Raw genomic sequence first — 15,229 nt, 5'->3', positions numbered from 1 at the left:
AGAGAGGATGTCAGTATCCACAGCATGCCCACCTTTTCCCTCCCCCTCCCCCACACAACCTTTCCTAGCCCAGTATGGGAAGAGGACAAGTACAAAATACCACTGAACCCAGGGGCCAAGTGGGAAGCCCCGCCCACCCTTCCCCCCAAACACACAGGAGGCTCCATCTCCCTCCCCCCACCCTAAAAACATTCACAGCCCTAGGAGCAGGAGCAGGCCCATCCAGAGCCCTGCACTTCCCCCAAGGGGTATAGCACCCTGCTCCCCCCACTATGTACATGGCTGCCCCTAGCTGGGGACAGGTGGGGGTGAGGCAAAGTGATCCAACCCCTTCCCCTTCATAGCTCCAAAGACTCACCAGGAGGACCCCAGGCCAAGGGAAGACTTAAAACAGGAAGGTTATGCCGTACATCCACCTTCACACACACACACACACACACACACATACACTCACACTCGGACACACGCACACAATTTTAAAACTTCTGCCTTGAAAAGTTTGGCTGCTGGGTCCCATGTGGCCAAGATTCACAGAGGAACAGGAGCCTCCTGTGAGGCTGGTGCCCTGGTAAACCACCAGAAGTGGCAGTGCCCATGCTGAGCAGGTCCTCATGGCCAGGCGGGTGCTGGGCAGTGCCTGTCCCAGGCAGAGCAGGTGCCCGTGCCATGTCCCTGAGGTAGCTGGTGCCTGTGCAAAAGTAGGAGCTGCACCTCCTACGTGCCCCCGCCGCCAGTGCGGTGGGGGGCTCCCCTCATACTGAGGACTCCTCGGGGTTGGAGTCCGGCAGTGGCTGGCGCTGCTGCAGTTTTCGCCTCAGTTCATCAGCAATCTCAGGCAGGGGGTTCCCCAGCCCTCCCCGGTCCTCCCCTCCTAGTTGTAAGCGCACGTAACCATTGGCATTTGAGTTCCGCCCACCCCCCAAATGAAGCCTAGTCGGAGAAGGCAGGGGCTGGCCAGGGATGCCAGGAGGTGGAGACGGCGGCCCGCCCCCAGGCTGGCACCGCGCATGTCCAGGCACAATCTTGAGGGAACCATCTGAGTAGTAGTATCCAACAGGATCCCAAAGTTTCTCGTCGGTTTCCGAGCCAGGCCGAAAGGGGGGACTGGTGGGTTCCTTGGGCAACTCCAGGGGATACACCAGGGTCCTCTCTGTTGCCTTGGCACCTTTTTCCAGCTCTTCTCGCAGTCGCCGGCGCAGTGACAGAACGAGCAGCAACAGCACTAGGCACAAGGCCCCCAAGGCCACCACAGCCAGCCATACTAACCCTAGGTTTTCCAGTGGGGCCCGAGCCTCTAGGGTCACAGACTGGCCTGCCACAACAGCCACAAGGTAGCCTTCAGCAGCCAGCCGCGCTCCTTGCTCCTCTGAAAAGCAGTGGTAGGCCCCGGCATGACGGGGCTGAGCAGCCATCACCACGAGGGCCTGGAGTTGGGCATCGTAGAGGAAGGAGCCAGGCTGTTCCACAGGTAGATCTCGGCCCCCAAAGGTCCAATGGGCATGGGCCAGGTTGGAGGAAAGACGGCAGGGCAGCACCAAGTCTGTGCCTGCTACCACTGTTATGTTTTTGGGTGTTAGCCTGACTGTAGTGGCAGAAATGAGAGAGAAGAGTTAGTGCAGTCACCCCAGAGTGATGAGAGGCAAAAATTCTTCTCATCATTCTTCTTACCACTAGGATGAAAGGCAGAAAAGTCCAGCTGTTGTCTAGGGCCCATCCCAACTGGAGGGGCATTAAAGGGTAGCTTACCTTTCTTAGTGTGCAAGTTACAAATGCCTGAGGTGTCCAAGATTGTCACATGCTGCATCAGCAGGGATCTGGTAGAGGAAGCAGGGGACGTCAGCAGCTCAGCCCCACCCACTCTGCCCTTCCCACCTGCAACTGGCACTCCAAGAACCCATCTCACCCGGAGTGGCTGCCTACGGCCACACAGCGGCTAGTGTTGACATTCCAGGCACAAAAGGGGTCCCGTGCCAGGACACAGTCCACACAGGAACGGTACTTCAGACAGTCAGCCAAGGGCAGCTGTACCAGTTGTGAGCGAGAGCCCGCAAAAAGCAGTTTCTGCAGGAAATTCAGGCACAGGAGGGTCAGGGATGCCACATCTGTGGCAGGGCACGGTAGGGAAAGATGACAGTCCTGCAAGGGACCAAAAACACAAGCGGCATCCCAAGGAAGGAAGCAAAACTAAGACCTGCAGATGGAAACCTTAGTCTTGAAAAACTCAGAGGGCTGGCTTACAAGTCAGCAATCTTAAGCACCTTACAGACATGACCTTATTAGACAGGGGCAGCACGCTTGTGAGGCCAAGATGTAATCTCTCTCTCTCTCTCTCACACACACACACACACACACATGCAGCCTGACAGACAGGGGCAGCACACTTGTGAGGCCAAGATGTAAACACACACACACACACACACACACACACACACACACACACACAAACACACACACAAACACACACACACACACACACGCAGCCTGAACAATAGCACCAGGAAAGCATAAGGTGTTTCCTTGTTTGAGTGGTGCCTGCCAATCTTTGTTTATTCAGCCCCACACTTTCTTTCTGTTGTTATTCTGTTATTATTTCATGTTCTAGCGAACAATCTTGAGTCACAATAACTGGTAAAAGGCAAACAACTAGAAACCCAGAGGGTGCTGCAAATATGCCAGAAAGAAGTTTTGCATGGGCTAGGAGCAAATGCCAACGCTTCAGGAAGTGTGGAGGAAGTAGAGGGTCTGGCCCAGACAGTCACTGGGGAGTGGAAAGAAGCTAACATCACAGGGCAATGTAAACAGTGTGCAGCCTGGAAGGTCTGGCCAACGGGAGCATTATGGGAGAGGAGAGTGCAGGCAGAGTCTGGCCCACCTTGGAGAGACCTGATGAAAGCCTGAGAGCAGTTGCCAAGGCTTGATTTGGGGAATGCAGCCCCTAGGGACCACTATAAATAATGGCCCTGGGGCATGCAAACTCCCTTATGTTAGCACTTGCTTACTTCCTGGAGCTTGCCTGAGCTAAGCATGGTGTTCTGCACTGGCCAAGCACACATAAAGGAGGAAAGCAGACATACAGAGGGCGTGAGACAGATGGTACTAGGGACAGTACTGTGCAGGGCCTAATTTTACTACCTTGCTCTGAGACAACACCAAGCTTTCCACAGGCTCCTGGTCAAACACCTGCAGCTCCTCAATCAGATGGACCCAGGACCCCAGGCTCACAGCCTTCAGCAGCCAGCCATCTCCTGAAGCGTAGGGTGTGGGAGGCATATGTAAGTGACAGGAAACAAGGTCCTGGGGCATCTTGTCTTCCTACCCTGGGCACAGCTGGACACTGACCTGTGCCAATGAACAGCACTGTATAGGTGGTTCCATCAAGCCCTATAACCCGGTCAGCCACCAGGTGAGTGAAGTTGGTATCCTTCTTCACAAGCAGGGGGCGGCCCCACCGAGGCCCCACCTGTTCCTCCATCAGCGGGTGCTTCTTGATGAAGTTGAGGGTGTTGTCAGGCAGCTCCAGGGAACTGGTGTAGCCATGGTGGCGATGCCAGTTGTTGATGCACTGCATGGGGTCAGGGTGAGGGAGGAGCCATCAGCCAGTGGAAGGGCACCAGAGATGACCACAGGAGCATGTGTCCCTCCCTAGGACTCACCGAGCCAGGCCGAGGGCTGGGGACGGGGTCAGTATAGCGGCCCCACTTCTGGGCTTGCTCATGGTACTCCTTGTAGGGACCCTCGAACACCCGCTGGATGTCTTCCAGCTGATACTCACAGACGGCTGACAGGTCCACATCCCCCCTGTGGCAATGCGGGAGAGATCTCTAGGGTTAGGTTTGGTGCCTACCTTCCCCCATCTTTCCCCAACCTCCAAGGCAAGCAGCAAAAAGGCAGAGTTCAGTGCAAAGGGCAGAAGAACATAGAAGTTCTAAAGTGTCTTTTGGGGCAGAGCCCTGTCCACCTCCTCCAAGGCACTCAAAGGGAGGCACAAGTTCAGTGCTCTTGGATACTAGCTACTAGCTACTTAAGACTCGCTGCAGGGCCTCACACCCATCCGTCACCTCTAACCTGAATACCTGCTCCTTCCCACCCCAGGGATTCCCAGGTCACTCACCAACGTGCTCGAAAAACCCCAAAGAAGGTAGTGTTGTGCCAGGAGGCACCCTGCAGGGTATGCATCGCCCGTAGCTGGTTGAAATAGAGTTGCCAGTTGGGAGCGGAGCATGCCAGTCGCGCTTTTAAGAATGTGGTCCACTTTTTCTGCAGTGTCCGTGCGCCTCCCATGTCACCCTGGCAGATAACATGGCTGGTCAGCCACTGCCAGGCAGCAGGCAGGGTTCCCAGGGCCCACTGCTGCAGGACTCAGTACCTTACATACACGGGCCACACGAGCCACCACCTGCTCAGCGTAGCAGTCATACTCCACTGCCCGCTCACTGAAGAAGAAGTAGATCTTGTCATCATCTCCTGTGAAGCTTCCTACACTCTCGGGGACATAAGCAGAACCTACAAAGTGGGGCTCTGCAGCAAAACAGGAAGGCAGTGGTCAGTGGCGGAGTACACAGCCCTCACAGGGTCTCCCATGCTCCACAAACCCAGCTACACTGCAATGCTCACCATTGAGCCAAAAGGCCAGGTACTCTGTCTTCATGGAATGATGGGGTCCCATGTTACGCAGGATGACGGGCTCTGTGCCCAAGAAGTTGTTAAGCGTTGCCGAGTATAGCTCACCATCTGTGGGAGACAGAGGGTCAGCTAAGACCAGAAGCACTGGCCCACAAGAGCCTACAGGACCACCAAGTCCCAGAGAACCTGCCCTGTCTGCATCAGGGATAGCTACTCACCCACAAGTAGGCCAGTGTGGCCCTTAGCTGGGTCGTAGGGACACTTCCCCTTCCCATCCTCAAACTCTCCATTCCCCAAGGTGAAGGTGAGTATGTCCTAGGGGTAAGGGAGGAATGATGAGAAAGAGGCACAAAGCAAGGCCCCTCAGTGTCTAGGAGACCACAGTCTGTGGGTCCAAAGAAGGAAGGGCACAAAAGACTGGAGAGCGATGGGGCAAGAAGTGTGGACACCCAAGAGGAAAAGCGGCACTCACGATATAAGCACACTTGGGCTGGAAGGCATAGGTACCACAGACGTAGAGGTGGGAGGCATTGTATGGCTGGAGGAAGCGGATGAAGTTGAAGCACTCAGTCTAGAAGAAAAAAGTCTCCAGTCAGAATATGAGGACCAAACGTGGGACCACTAGTGCCAAGAATGGGAGTGAGGCCAGCAAGTACCCTGAGAGGCCCAGATGACGGGCAGTACCCTGAGCACCTACCTGGTTGCTTTTCCCTTTCTGGATACATTCAGTCTTCTTTTCAGCAGGGGCCTCCCAGGAGATCTGGGGACAAAAAGGAGTTCATCAGCAATGACAGTTATGTGCGGGGCATGTGCCATCAAACAGCTTGCAGCTGCCACATGAGGAATACTAAGTGGACTGTCCCTAGCGTATAAGGGCTTCGTTCAGTGGAGGACCATCCCATCATGGCCAATCCAGAAAGTACCATAGGAGTGGGAGAGCAACCTGCTAATCTCAACTAGAGGGGGCAGCCTGAGCAAGCCAGGCCTTGGGGTCCTGCCCTCATCCTGCCTGTGTGCCTCCCCCTGCCCCACCTCTCACCACTCCTTGCAGCTCCAAAGCCTCCACGCTGAAGGCAAACAAGGCCTCCCGGGCCCCCACGTACAGGAGCCCCGACCGCTCTGTCAGAGTCAGCGTCAGAAAGTCCTGGATGCCCGTTTGGGAGAACCGCCGCACAATGGTGACCAGCTCTGCATGGACAGATACAAGTACAAGGCAGGAGTGAGTAGGCTGTGGATGGGCAGGCAGGTTCCAGGAACCCCTATGGTTATTCCAGCCAGGTGCCAGTGATTCACACCTGTAATCCTAGCTACACAGGAGGTTGAGATCTGAGGATCACAGTTTGAAGCCAGCTTGGACAGCAAAGTCCCTAAGACTCCTAACTCCAATTAACGACCAGAAAGCTGGAAGTGGAGCTGTGGCTCAAGTGGTAAAGCACTAGCTTTAAGCAAAAAAAAAAAAAAAGTTCAGGGACAGTACCCAGACCCTGAGTTCAAGCCCCAGTGCTGGCACAAAAAGAAACTGACATTCCACATGCAGATGCTAGCCAGGCCTGACTGGACTTGAGGATATTTTCTGAATAGGCTTTTGCTCTAACAGCCCCACCCAGGCCTCTATGGCCTTCCTCAGCCTGGGAGGAGGCAAATCCGGCTGGTAAGGAGGAAGGAAGGATCTCTCAGCCACAGCTTCCGGCCAGAGGAAACCATCAGACTGATGGCTCTCACTCTCAGGGTCAGCAGCATCTCCAGCTCGGAGCTGGGCACTTCCCACCCCTTCTTCCTCTGAGGGTGTTTCCTTCTTTGTTCTGCTGCCCACATCAGGGTCCAGCCAGACCCTGGCAGCTGATTCAGCAGAGGAGGAGTTACAGGAACAGATATAAGCACTACTTGTCTCAGGAAACCCTTCACTCCAGCAGGACCAAATCCAGACTGCTGGAGATGCAAGCACAGATGGCCCTGGGACAGGCAGGGGTGGCAGGGGGAGAAAATGAAAGGAGTTGGGATTGGGAGGCCTGGCTGGGACCAGCAATGGCACTGTAGCCTAAGGCCTGGGAAGCCTTGCAACACACATGGGGTACAATATCCATGGTCATGTGGTCCTTGTCACACACACACACACACCCCAAAAAAATACCTGTCTAGTAGTCTAAAAGGTCCCATCAAATCAGCCTCAGTCTTTGGAGGCAATGATGGGAGAGTTTCATTAGCACCTGGGTGCAGCCTGTGGGAGGTGAGCTCACCCCAGGTCCCCAGAGTACAGAGATGACACAAACACCTGACATCACCTCTCATACAGGCGTGTGTGCCCAAAGAGCACTGCCAGGACCCGGACCCCTCCATATGTACACATGCGAATACACACATCCATCCAGGGCCACCAAAAGACATCAGCAACAGGGGGTCCAGCAGGGTGGATAATGGGGCTTCCAGAGGAAGAAAGCTAGAAAGCCTAGGGGTGGGAGTGAAGCTTTGGCTTTTACCTATCCTGGTTCTTCTTTCTCTGGGATTCCAGCACTAGTGATAATTCAAGAAGTAAGACACAGGAGAATGACACAGAATGGGCTGTATCTTTCTCCTTGTATATCACCAGCCAGGTCTGGGTTGGGGGTTAGCAAGAGGCTCGCAGAGGTATCCTAATTATCAGAAGAGGGCAAATCTCAGGTCCTGACCTGTACTATCAGTTTTGAGTCTCTTGGGGCCTGACACATTTCTTAGAAAGACATACAGACACACATACAGACAGACAAACACACACACACACACACACACACACACAGGAATAAAGACAATTCATAATTGGGGATAATTCCTTAACTGCATCCCTGTACTTCCTGCAAGCTCTTGTTTTTCCCCAATTGTCCCTCCTGCTACCCTACCCTCCCACCCTTTCCCCTGGACACTCACCCCCAGAAGATACTGTCTTCCGGGGCACAAGGTTCCACCACACCTCAGCCCCAATGCCCAGGCCCCACAGCCCTGCTGCCAGCAGCCAGACAGCCCAGTGTGGGGCCATGGCACACAGGCAGGCTCTATATTCCAGGCCAGCTGCCCTAAGAGGAAAAGAAATGGTTAGCATCACAGTCCAAGAAAACAACCTAGAATGTAGAGAGAGCAGCATAAAACACACACCTGATCAGAGCTCTCCAGGACCCCTTGGTTTCAAGTGGGACCTGGCCCCCCTGCACCTGGCCTCGGGCCCCTTACTCCAGAGAAAATGAGGTCTCCCTGGAGGACCGAGGGAAGAGCTGAGTCAGCAGGAGGCGTGGACAGACATGAAGAAATGAAATCCTCCAGGTTTCCAGGCTATTCCTACTCCCACTAACAGGAAAAACTGTAGAAAAACAATTTTCGGGGGTCGGGGGAGGACTCCACTCCCACCTTCTAGCCCAAAAGACTTAAGTTTCTTCCATGAAGCAGGAGCTGCAATTCTGGGGCTCGGCTGAGCTTCAAGCCCTAAAATCGGGGAAAGCAGCCCCTCGGTTGGACTAGGGCGGCACCGAGGTGGGATTCGCAGAGCCCACCCCTGGGGCCTGACGAGGAGCGCGTAAAGGGCCTGGGCCCAGCCGGTCTCCTCCCTCGGCGCAGACAATAGCCACGCAGAGCCCTGAACCGGGTTCCACCTCAGCAGAGCCGGAGCGGGAGTAGGGCCGGGAGCCGAAGGGGCCCAGCTTCCCGAGGCCTCTTTGTTGCCCAAGAGGGAGGCAGGAAGTGGGTGGGATGGGCGTGGACAGGACCAGGCCTCATCCTGTTCCCCGCACAGCCTCCGAGGAGACGCTACACCTCTGGCTAAGGGGCCACCGGACCGCGAAGCTCCGGTCTACGCGGGGATCGCCTCGCGGCGCGGGCGGGCGGGGAGAAGCGAAGGGGCGGGATCCCCGGCGGGGTTCCTCCAGGACGGCGGGGGACGCACGCGCACGGCCGGCGCCCACGGCGCTCCCCTGGGTCCGACGAACCTTCCCAACTCCGAGATTGCGCCCCAGGGACCCCGGCCTCGGCAGGCCAGCAGGACTGATTTCCTCTGCTCCAGCTCTACTGTGCCGGGCACTGGCTCACCCAAGCCCGGGATCGGCTTACCCCGGAACAAGGGATCCCCGCCAAGACCCCATTTCGGGGTCGTCACCTTCAGTCCCGGTTCTCCCCTCCCCCCAGCTCCCGGGATTTGAATGCAAACAAAGCGGCGGCTCCGGGAGCGTGGCGGAGCCCGGCCTGCGGACGCCCCCTGTCGGCCTGCAACCCCAGCGCGGGAAGGGAGCGGGGCCGGAGCGTCGATGGCCCCCGACAGTCCCCCCCCTCCTACCCCCCCCCCCACCTTCCTCTGCCCCTTGCCCCGGGCTCAGGTCGAACCCCAAGGCGTGCTGAGAGAATCTCCCGCGCAGCAGAGCCCCCACCCCCAGCTCCTCCCCGGGCCGCGGGGCGGGGGTGGGGGGCGGGGGGTTGCGGGCTCCAGGCTGAGCACCCCGCACCCTAACCCACCTCAAGCAGCCCGGCCAGGGATGGCGGCGCTCCAGCGCGGGACCGGGCGGCCAGGTTCGGACTGGGGGTCCTGGCTTTTCGAGCCAGCCCGCCTCCCCAGCGGAACTGGCGGGCGGGGGGCCGCGGTAGGGAAATCCGATCCCACAACATCGGCCTCGGTCCAAGCCCGCCCCAAACTTTCCGTCAGGGGTGGGGGAACCAGAGCAGCTCGGGGAGCCTGAGCAGGATCCCGGCCGCGCGCCCGACAGCACGAGGGTCCCCGGCTCCCCGGGGCCCTGCTCCCGGCGGGCCCGCCCCTCCGGCCCCGGGAGGTGCGGACGCGGCCGGCCCGCTCCCGAAAGCCCCCTCCCGGGGGTCGCAGGCAGGACCTCGGCGGGCGGCTGTCTCCCCGGCCGCTTCCCCTCGAGCCCGCAGACACTGACTCCTCCGCGCCCGGCAGCCTCAAGCCCGAGCAGTCGGACAAAGCGGCGGCTCCGGGGGGGCCCCCGCGGCTCCGGCCCCTTGCAATCCCGGCCCCACTCACCTCTTCCCCCGCGCAGCTCGAATCCCTGGGCGCCGCCCTCGCCTTCGGCTCCGACCGCAGCCTCCCCCGACCCCCGCGCCGCGCCTGTGCGCCCGCGCTCGCCAGCCCGCCTCCGCTGCCCCTCTGCCACCGCCCCTCGGTCCCGGCTCGGCTCCGCACCCCTGGGCTCGGGCTCCGAGCTCCGCCGGGCGCCGGCTCTTTCTCCGCCGCTCTCCGCCCCCTCCCCTGACGTCAGGCGGGGGGGTGTCGAGCCGAGGCCGGGGGCGGGACGCGCAGGCCCGCCCAGGAGGGGGCAGCGACCTGCGGCGACCGCCGTCTGGCCAGCTCCGCGGCCGGGAACGGGACCCTCGCTCCGCCCGGTGCCCGGCCGCCCCGGTGCCTTCGAGTCGGGGGCTGCGCCACGGCTCTCGGAGGGAGGTGAGGCCGGGGAGGGGCTGTGGGCACCGCCACGGGGGAGGCGCACTCACCTGGTCTTTCCGAAGTGTCCCCTAAGACCTGCGGCGGGCTGGGCTCGGGAATAGGGCTGAGAGACTCCCCCGCCGCGCTCCAGTTACGGAAACGGGCGCTGGCCAGCCACTTCGGGGCGCGCGTCCCGGGGGCAGGCACAGGGGAGGAAACCAAAGCTCCTCTTGGGGGCGGACCAGCGTGGTCTGTCGTTTGGCCCCAAATTCTGTCTCCTTTCTGGGCCCCAACGCCGCCCACTGGACCTTGTCCTCAGCCCGAACGGAGCTTACCAGACCAGCAAGACTCTCGAGTCTCTGATAGCTAATGCCTTGTTTTCAAACTCCAGGCAGAACCTACCCCTGGTGTCAGTGGAAGGCTGGTTAACCAGTGATTCCAGCCCTTCTGTTCTGATGACAGGGGCTGAGGGGAACCACGCTGTGAACCAGCACCATCTTCAGAACCGCCAGCCTCCTCCCACAAGCCTTAGAAGTAACTTGTAGCTCTGGTCTTCTGGGCGGTTTCTGGCCAATCCTCCTTGCCAGCTGGTCCACCGAGCTAGGCAGGTGGACAGAGTAACCTCAGGGAGAATGCCCCACAGGCACTTGGAGATAGATGCCACCCCCCTTGGCTAGAAGGGCAGGGGTGAAGGGCCTCAAGGCCCCAGCTTCGCGTGGTAACTTTAAGCCATGGGGTAATCCTGGAGGGGGGAACACATTAGGCCCTGTCAGCAGATCTGCAGTATAAATCAGCCCGACAGCAGCTTTTGTTCTGAGTTAAAACTTGGCATCTGAAAAGTGGAGACCAGAAGAGCAGTGGAGATAATTGAGAAAGTCAGCCCAGTTTGGTTTTGGTAACAATTGGGTCTTTGCTGCTACATATAAAGGCCCCTTCTCCCTAACTGGCCAAAGCTGCATTTCCCAGCATCTTTCCATTAGGACCAAACAACAACAACAAAAACTGTGGCCTTGGAGATGCTGAAGATAGGAGCCAAACCAGATAACAATGACCATGGTGGGCAGGGGAAACTCCCTATTGAATTGGCCAGTTAGGGAAAACGTACAGTACCCTCTTTCCCTCCTCTTGATTAGACCCTGTATCTATTTAAGTTAGGGTAAATTGATAGGCAGATGCACCCACATTTGTTCTGAGCCTCAGATCTTACAATCTGCCTTTCTATTTCCTCTACTCTCATGCCCACACTTTAAATAAAGTTGGTATTGATGGGACTGGGAAGGGTTATACAGGAAGATCTTAAGTTTGAGGTCGTCTAGGGCTAAATAGTATTTGAGGCCAGTAAGTATTGTTTCTCCCATTTTTATCAGAAAGATTAAACAACAGCCCAAATTCAGGTCACCAGAAGGGTCAGAATTGTTATTGTTGGTCATGAAGCTTGAACCACTTTGAGCCACAGCTCCCCTTCCAGTTTTCTGATGGTTAATTGGAGATAAGAGTCATGGAGGCTGGGAATGTGGCTTAGTGGTAGAGTGCTTGCCTAGCATGCATGAAGCATGTATCAATTCCTCAGTACCACATAAACAGAAAAAGCCAGAAGTGGTGCTGTGGCTTAAGTGGTAGAGTGCTAGCCTTGAGCAAAGGAAGCTCAGGGACAGTGCCTGCCCAGACCCTGAGTTCAAGCGCCAGGACTGGTTAAAAAAAAAAAAAAAGTCTCATGGACTTTCCTGGGCTGGCTTTGAACCACAATCCTCAGATCTCAGCCTCCTGCCTCCTGAATAGTTAGGATTATAGGTGTGAGCCATGGTGCCTGGCAAGGTCAGAATTTTTTTTTTTTTTTTTTTTTTTTTTTTTGGTAGGGGCCTGAACTCTGGGCCTGGGCGCTGTCCCTCAGCTCTTCAGCTCAAGGCTAGCACTCTACCACTTGAGCCACAGCGCTATTTCTGGCTTTTTCTTATGTGGTGCTGAGGAATCGAACCCAGGGCCTCAAGCATGCAAGGCAAGTGCTCTACCACTGAGCCACCTTCCCAGCCCAAGGTCAGAATTTTTAAATTAGACCTGGGAGCTGGGAGCTGGGAGAAACCTATAGTCTAAGCTACTAGAGAGGCCAAAGCCAGAAGACTGCTTAAACCTATGAGATTAAGATTCACCTGAGCAACCTAGCAAGACCCCATCTCAAAAAACAAATAAAGCATGTCTTCCTACACTGCTCTACTTCCTGTTTTCCCTCATCTTCAAACCTTACCCTCAGTCTCTAGGTGTGAAGGTTACTAGGCAGAGACCTGAGCTCCCTGGCTCTACCTCCAAGGTGGCCCCAGTGGAAAGTTTCAAAAGGCGGTTTGGTTTCATTGGCAGGGCCAGTGTTGTTCTGTACCTCAATGACAGGTGTCAAGGTCCTCCAAGCCAGGGATGTAGGTGGAAAGTAGAAGCCTCCAGTGAAGCCAGTCCTTCCCAAAGGCTTCTCAAAAACCAGGCTCCAGATACCCCTTCCCTTTCCTACCTCTGTGCATTTCTTGCTATGCTCTGTTCATTGCCAGCATTGGTCTTTTCCATGAGTGGGTGTCAGAGGATAAAGTTTCCTAGACTATTTGCTCATGATTCATGTGTTTTAATAAAAGGAAAAATGAGGATTCCTGTGTCTTCTATTAAGAAAAAGATTAAAACCAGAAAGGGGGGGGAGGGGGAGGAAGGCTCACCAACCTGTGTAGTCTGCCTGGCATATTCTATGGGAGGCATCCACCCTTCAGATCTTAAGCCTGAAAAACCTGAAGATGTGTTACATGCCTCCCCAGGCTCCCCAAGATTCCCCAGGAGCTCAGACCAACCTCCGTAAATGGCCCTATTGGTCGTAGGCTTTGGTGCCCTGCATTTGAGCTACTCACTGACCACTCTCTAGCGGCAGCTCTCTGTCGAGACCCAGGGCACACATCGGGTTCTCCAGTCAAGGCCACCTGGACCATTTCCAAGGCAACAAGGAGCTGTTCTCAATCACATATGGGGAAGTGAAAAGGGTTGGGTGAGCCACCCTCCGGGGAGCTTTCTGAGGACCTGGAGACCCAGGAGCTGGGACATAGGAAAACAGCTTCCTCTCTACTTCCTCCAATAGGAGAGTTATCAAAGCTGTCCACCTGGGAAGCCTTTCCCTTCCCAGCCCCTCCCTGTCACCATCACCAAAAGGAAGCAGGAAACCATCCGTCATCACAGCCCCGGATGCTGTTTTTCCAGTGGCTTCTGTCAGGATATCCCCTGCCTTTTCCCAGGGGCTGAAGGGTCAAAGACCTGGAAAGCAAATGGTAAAATTGCCAGCAATACTGCTAAGTGTTTGGCTTTGAGGAAAGCAGGTTTTTAACTGATGCCAGCCTGGCTGCAGCTCTTTGGTCAGCTCCTAGCCAGTCCCAGACAGGGCACATTACATGGCCCAGGGGATAGTGTCCGCCCTTGGGCAACCTCACAGTGCATACTTCTGCTCAGGTTACAGCCAGGTCTCTGGAGAGACTGAGTTGTCACCAACACCTCCTCTCCCCTTGGTATCCATTTCTCTCTTGGGGTTGAGTCTGCTTGAGGAGCAGGGAGTCAGGCCTGGGGAAGAGGACTTTAGATGTCTGCCTTGATGGACAGCTTGATTCCGTTCTCAGAACCAGGTAGGCGCAGCTTCAAGAACTGGAAACTCCCCAGTTCAGTGTCTTAAGACTCCCTACTCCTCATCTGTGTGCTTGGCAGTAAGAACAAAGAAGGGAAATTTCAAGGTAAATTCCAGGTTTCGGAGCAAACTGAACAGTTGAAGATTGTCAGGATATGCAATAGCAGAAGCAGCAACAGGCCCCAAGGGAGGAGAAGAGGCTGGCTCCCTAGAGTCCCTGTTTTCTGAGGCCTACCTGACGCTGCTGGGCTACGGTGGTGTCCCCAGCCAAGTGGCATGTGATGCAGCCAGGAAGAGAAACCAGAACTCTGAGTCAAGCCCATGGGCATCCAACTCACCCTGGCCCTGGAAGGGTTTCTTCCACTTCTCATGTGGCAAAGACTTTGAGGCAGAAAAAAAAAAGTCCTGTGTGTACTTGGTGCTGTGCTGTGCTCTCTGAATAATAGATATCCCAGCTCCTGGCATTCTGGGGACAGCGTGAGGCAGCTGTGCCTAAAAACAGGCCCAGGAAGAGCTGAGATCTATTTTGGGTCTGTGCCACTTGTCCTAAAGTTCCTTTATTTGGGGGTCAGGGGGTGTCTTTTAGTTAATTCACTTTACCATAGCCCCTTGTATATGAAAGGCAAGAAAGGAGAGGGACACATAAACAGAGAAAGCTCCATGAGAGACCTTGGAATTCAGTTGATGTGTGGGCACAGGCTAACAGGGTCATCTTATGCCACTTTCTTTTTTTGGGGGGAGGGGTCCAGTCGTGGGGCCTGAACTCTGGACCTGGGCGCTGTCCCTCAGCTCTTCAGCTCAAGGCTAGTGCTCTACCACTTGAGCCACAGCGCCACTTCCAGCTTTTTTCTTTTTGCTTATGTGGTGCTGAGGAATCGAACCCAGGGCGTCAGGCATGCAAGGCAAGCGCTCTACCACTGAGCCACCTTCCCAGCACCTCTTATGCCACTTTCTGGCCACTTCTTGTACTGCCTGCAAAGCTTCAACCCAACAGATCAGCCTAGCCAGGGATTCTTAGGAGTGACCAGACAGAGAACGTGGACACCCAGGGGCCTCCTGGGGACACAGAGAACACTCATTTCTCAAGTCAAAGATATCTAGTACCCTGCTCTAGGGATCCAGACCTATTAAACTGATCTGAAGAAGGCCAAGGGAAGCAATAGCAAGATCTGGGACTGTAATTTGGACTACCCCCCCCCTCACCCCAGCCTCCACTCCTAAGTCTGGGGAATTGGACTCAGAGCTCTGTAATAAATTGAATTAAGCATAATTACAGCTCTGACCCACCATCTGATTCCACATGGCCTCCCCAGTAGAGTTGGAAGTAGCCTCTGACTATATTCAAACAATGTTCCCTATCCCAGCTCTGAGGCTTCTAACACCTCTTGGACCACAGGACTAAATGCTCCTCAGTGGGGATTTACAGTGTGGTAGGGAGCAGGGGTGGGACCTGAAGCCATCAAATGACTGTCAGAAGTGACAGTTCAGCACTGGACAGTTGGCTCTCAGGATAGGGATTGAAGAAAGTCTCCTAAACCACTGATGTTGAACACAAGAGTTTAATGTGCACAAAGGAA

The 15,229-nt window shown here is 55.8% G+C and overlaps 1 protein-coding gene across 2 annotated transcripts; it reads right to left on the bottom strand.

Annotated features, from left to right (window-relative positions):
* Positions 1-181: 181 nt before the first annotated feature.
* On the bottom strand, positions 182-9,677 carry LOC138807815 (semaphorin-4C). 2 transcript variants are annotated; one of them, XM_069993595.1, is made up of 15 exons: positions 9,617-9,677; positions 7,525-7,670; positions 5,663-5,811; positions 5,321-5,383; positions 5,096-5,194; positions 4,842-4,938; positions 4,615-4,731; positions 4,367-4,518; positions 4,112-4,287; positions 3,654-3,798; positions 3,340-3,562; positions 3,133-3,245; positions 1,904-2,061; positions 1,747-1,814; positions 182-1,582 (listed from the first exon to the last, which is right to left on the bottom strand). In XM_069993595.1, exons 2-15 carry the CDS (start codon positions 7,631-7,633, stop codon positions 753-755), a joined length of 2,499 nt encoding a protein of 832 aa, XP_069849696.1. In that variant the 5' UTR covers positions 7,634-7,670; positions 9,617-9,677; the 3' UTR covers positions 182-752. The 2 variants fall into 2 exon arrangements, with proteins under 2 accessions (XP_069849696.1, XP_069849694.1); XM_069993593.1 differs by lacking the exon at positions 9,617-9,677 and adding an exon at positions 7,750-8,253.
* Between the last annotated feature and the right edge of the window lie 5,552 nt (positions 9,678-15,229).

This window comes from Dipodomys merriami, unplaced genomic scaffold (genome assembly GCF_024711535.1).
Source record: "Dipodomys merriami isolate MVZ:Mamm:240054 unplaced genomic scaffold, mDipMer1.0.p SCAF_435, whole genome shotgun sequence".
Classification (NCBI taxonomy): Eukaryota; Metazoa; Chordata; class Mammalia; order Rodentia; family Heteromyidae; genus Dipodomys; species Dipodomys merriami.
The sequence above is the reverse complement of the archived record's forward strand: the minus strand, read 5'-3'. Positions and strand labels throughout refer to the sequence as shown.

Bases quoted from the DNA above. Each gene is read 5' to 3' on its own strand.
- LOC138807815 (XM_069993595.1), bottom strand. From the start codon at position 7,633: ATGGCCCCACACTGGGCTGTCTGGCTGCTGGCAGCAGGGCTGTGGGGC. The intron at 4,732-4,841 runs GTGAGTAGCTAT...TGTCTCCCACAG, and splicing joins CCACACTGGCCTACTTGTGG to ATGGTGAGCTATACTCGGCA. The intron at 1,583-1,746 runs GTAAGCTACCCT...CTGCCACTACAG, and splicing joins TAACTTGCACACTAAGAAAG to TCAGGCTAACACCCAAAAAC.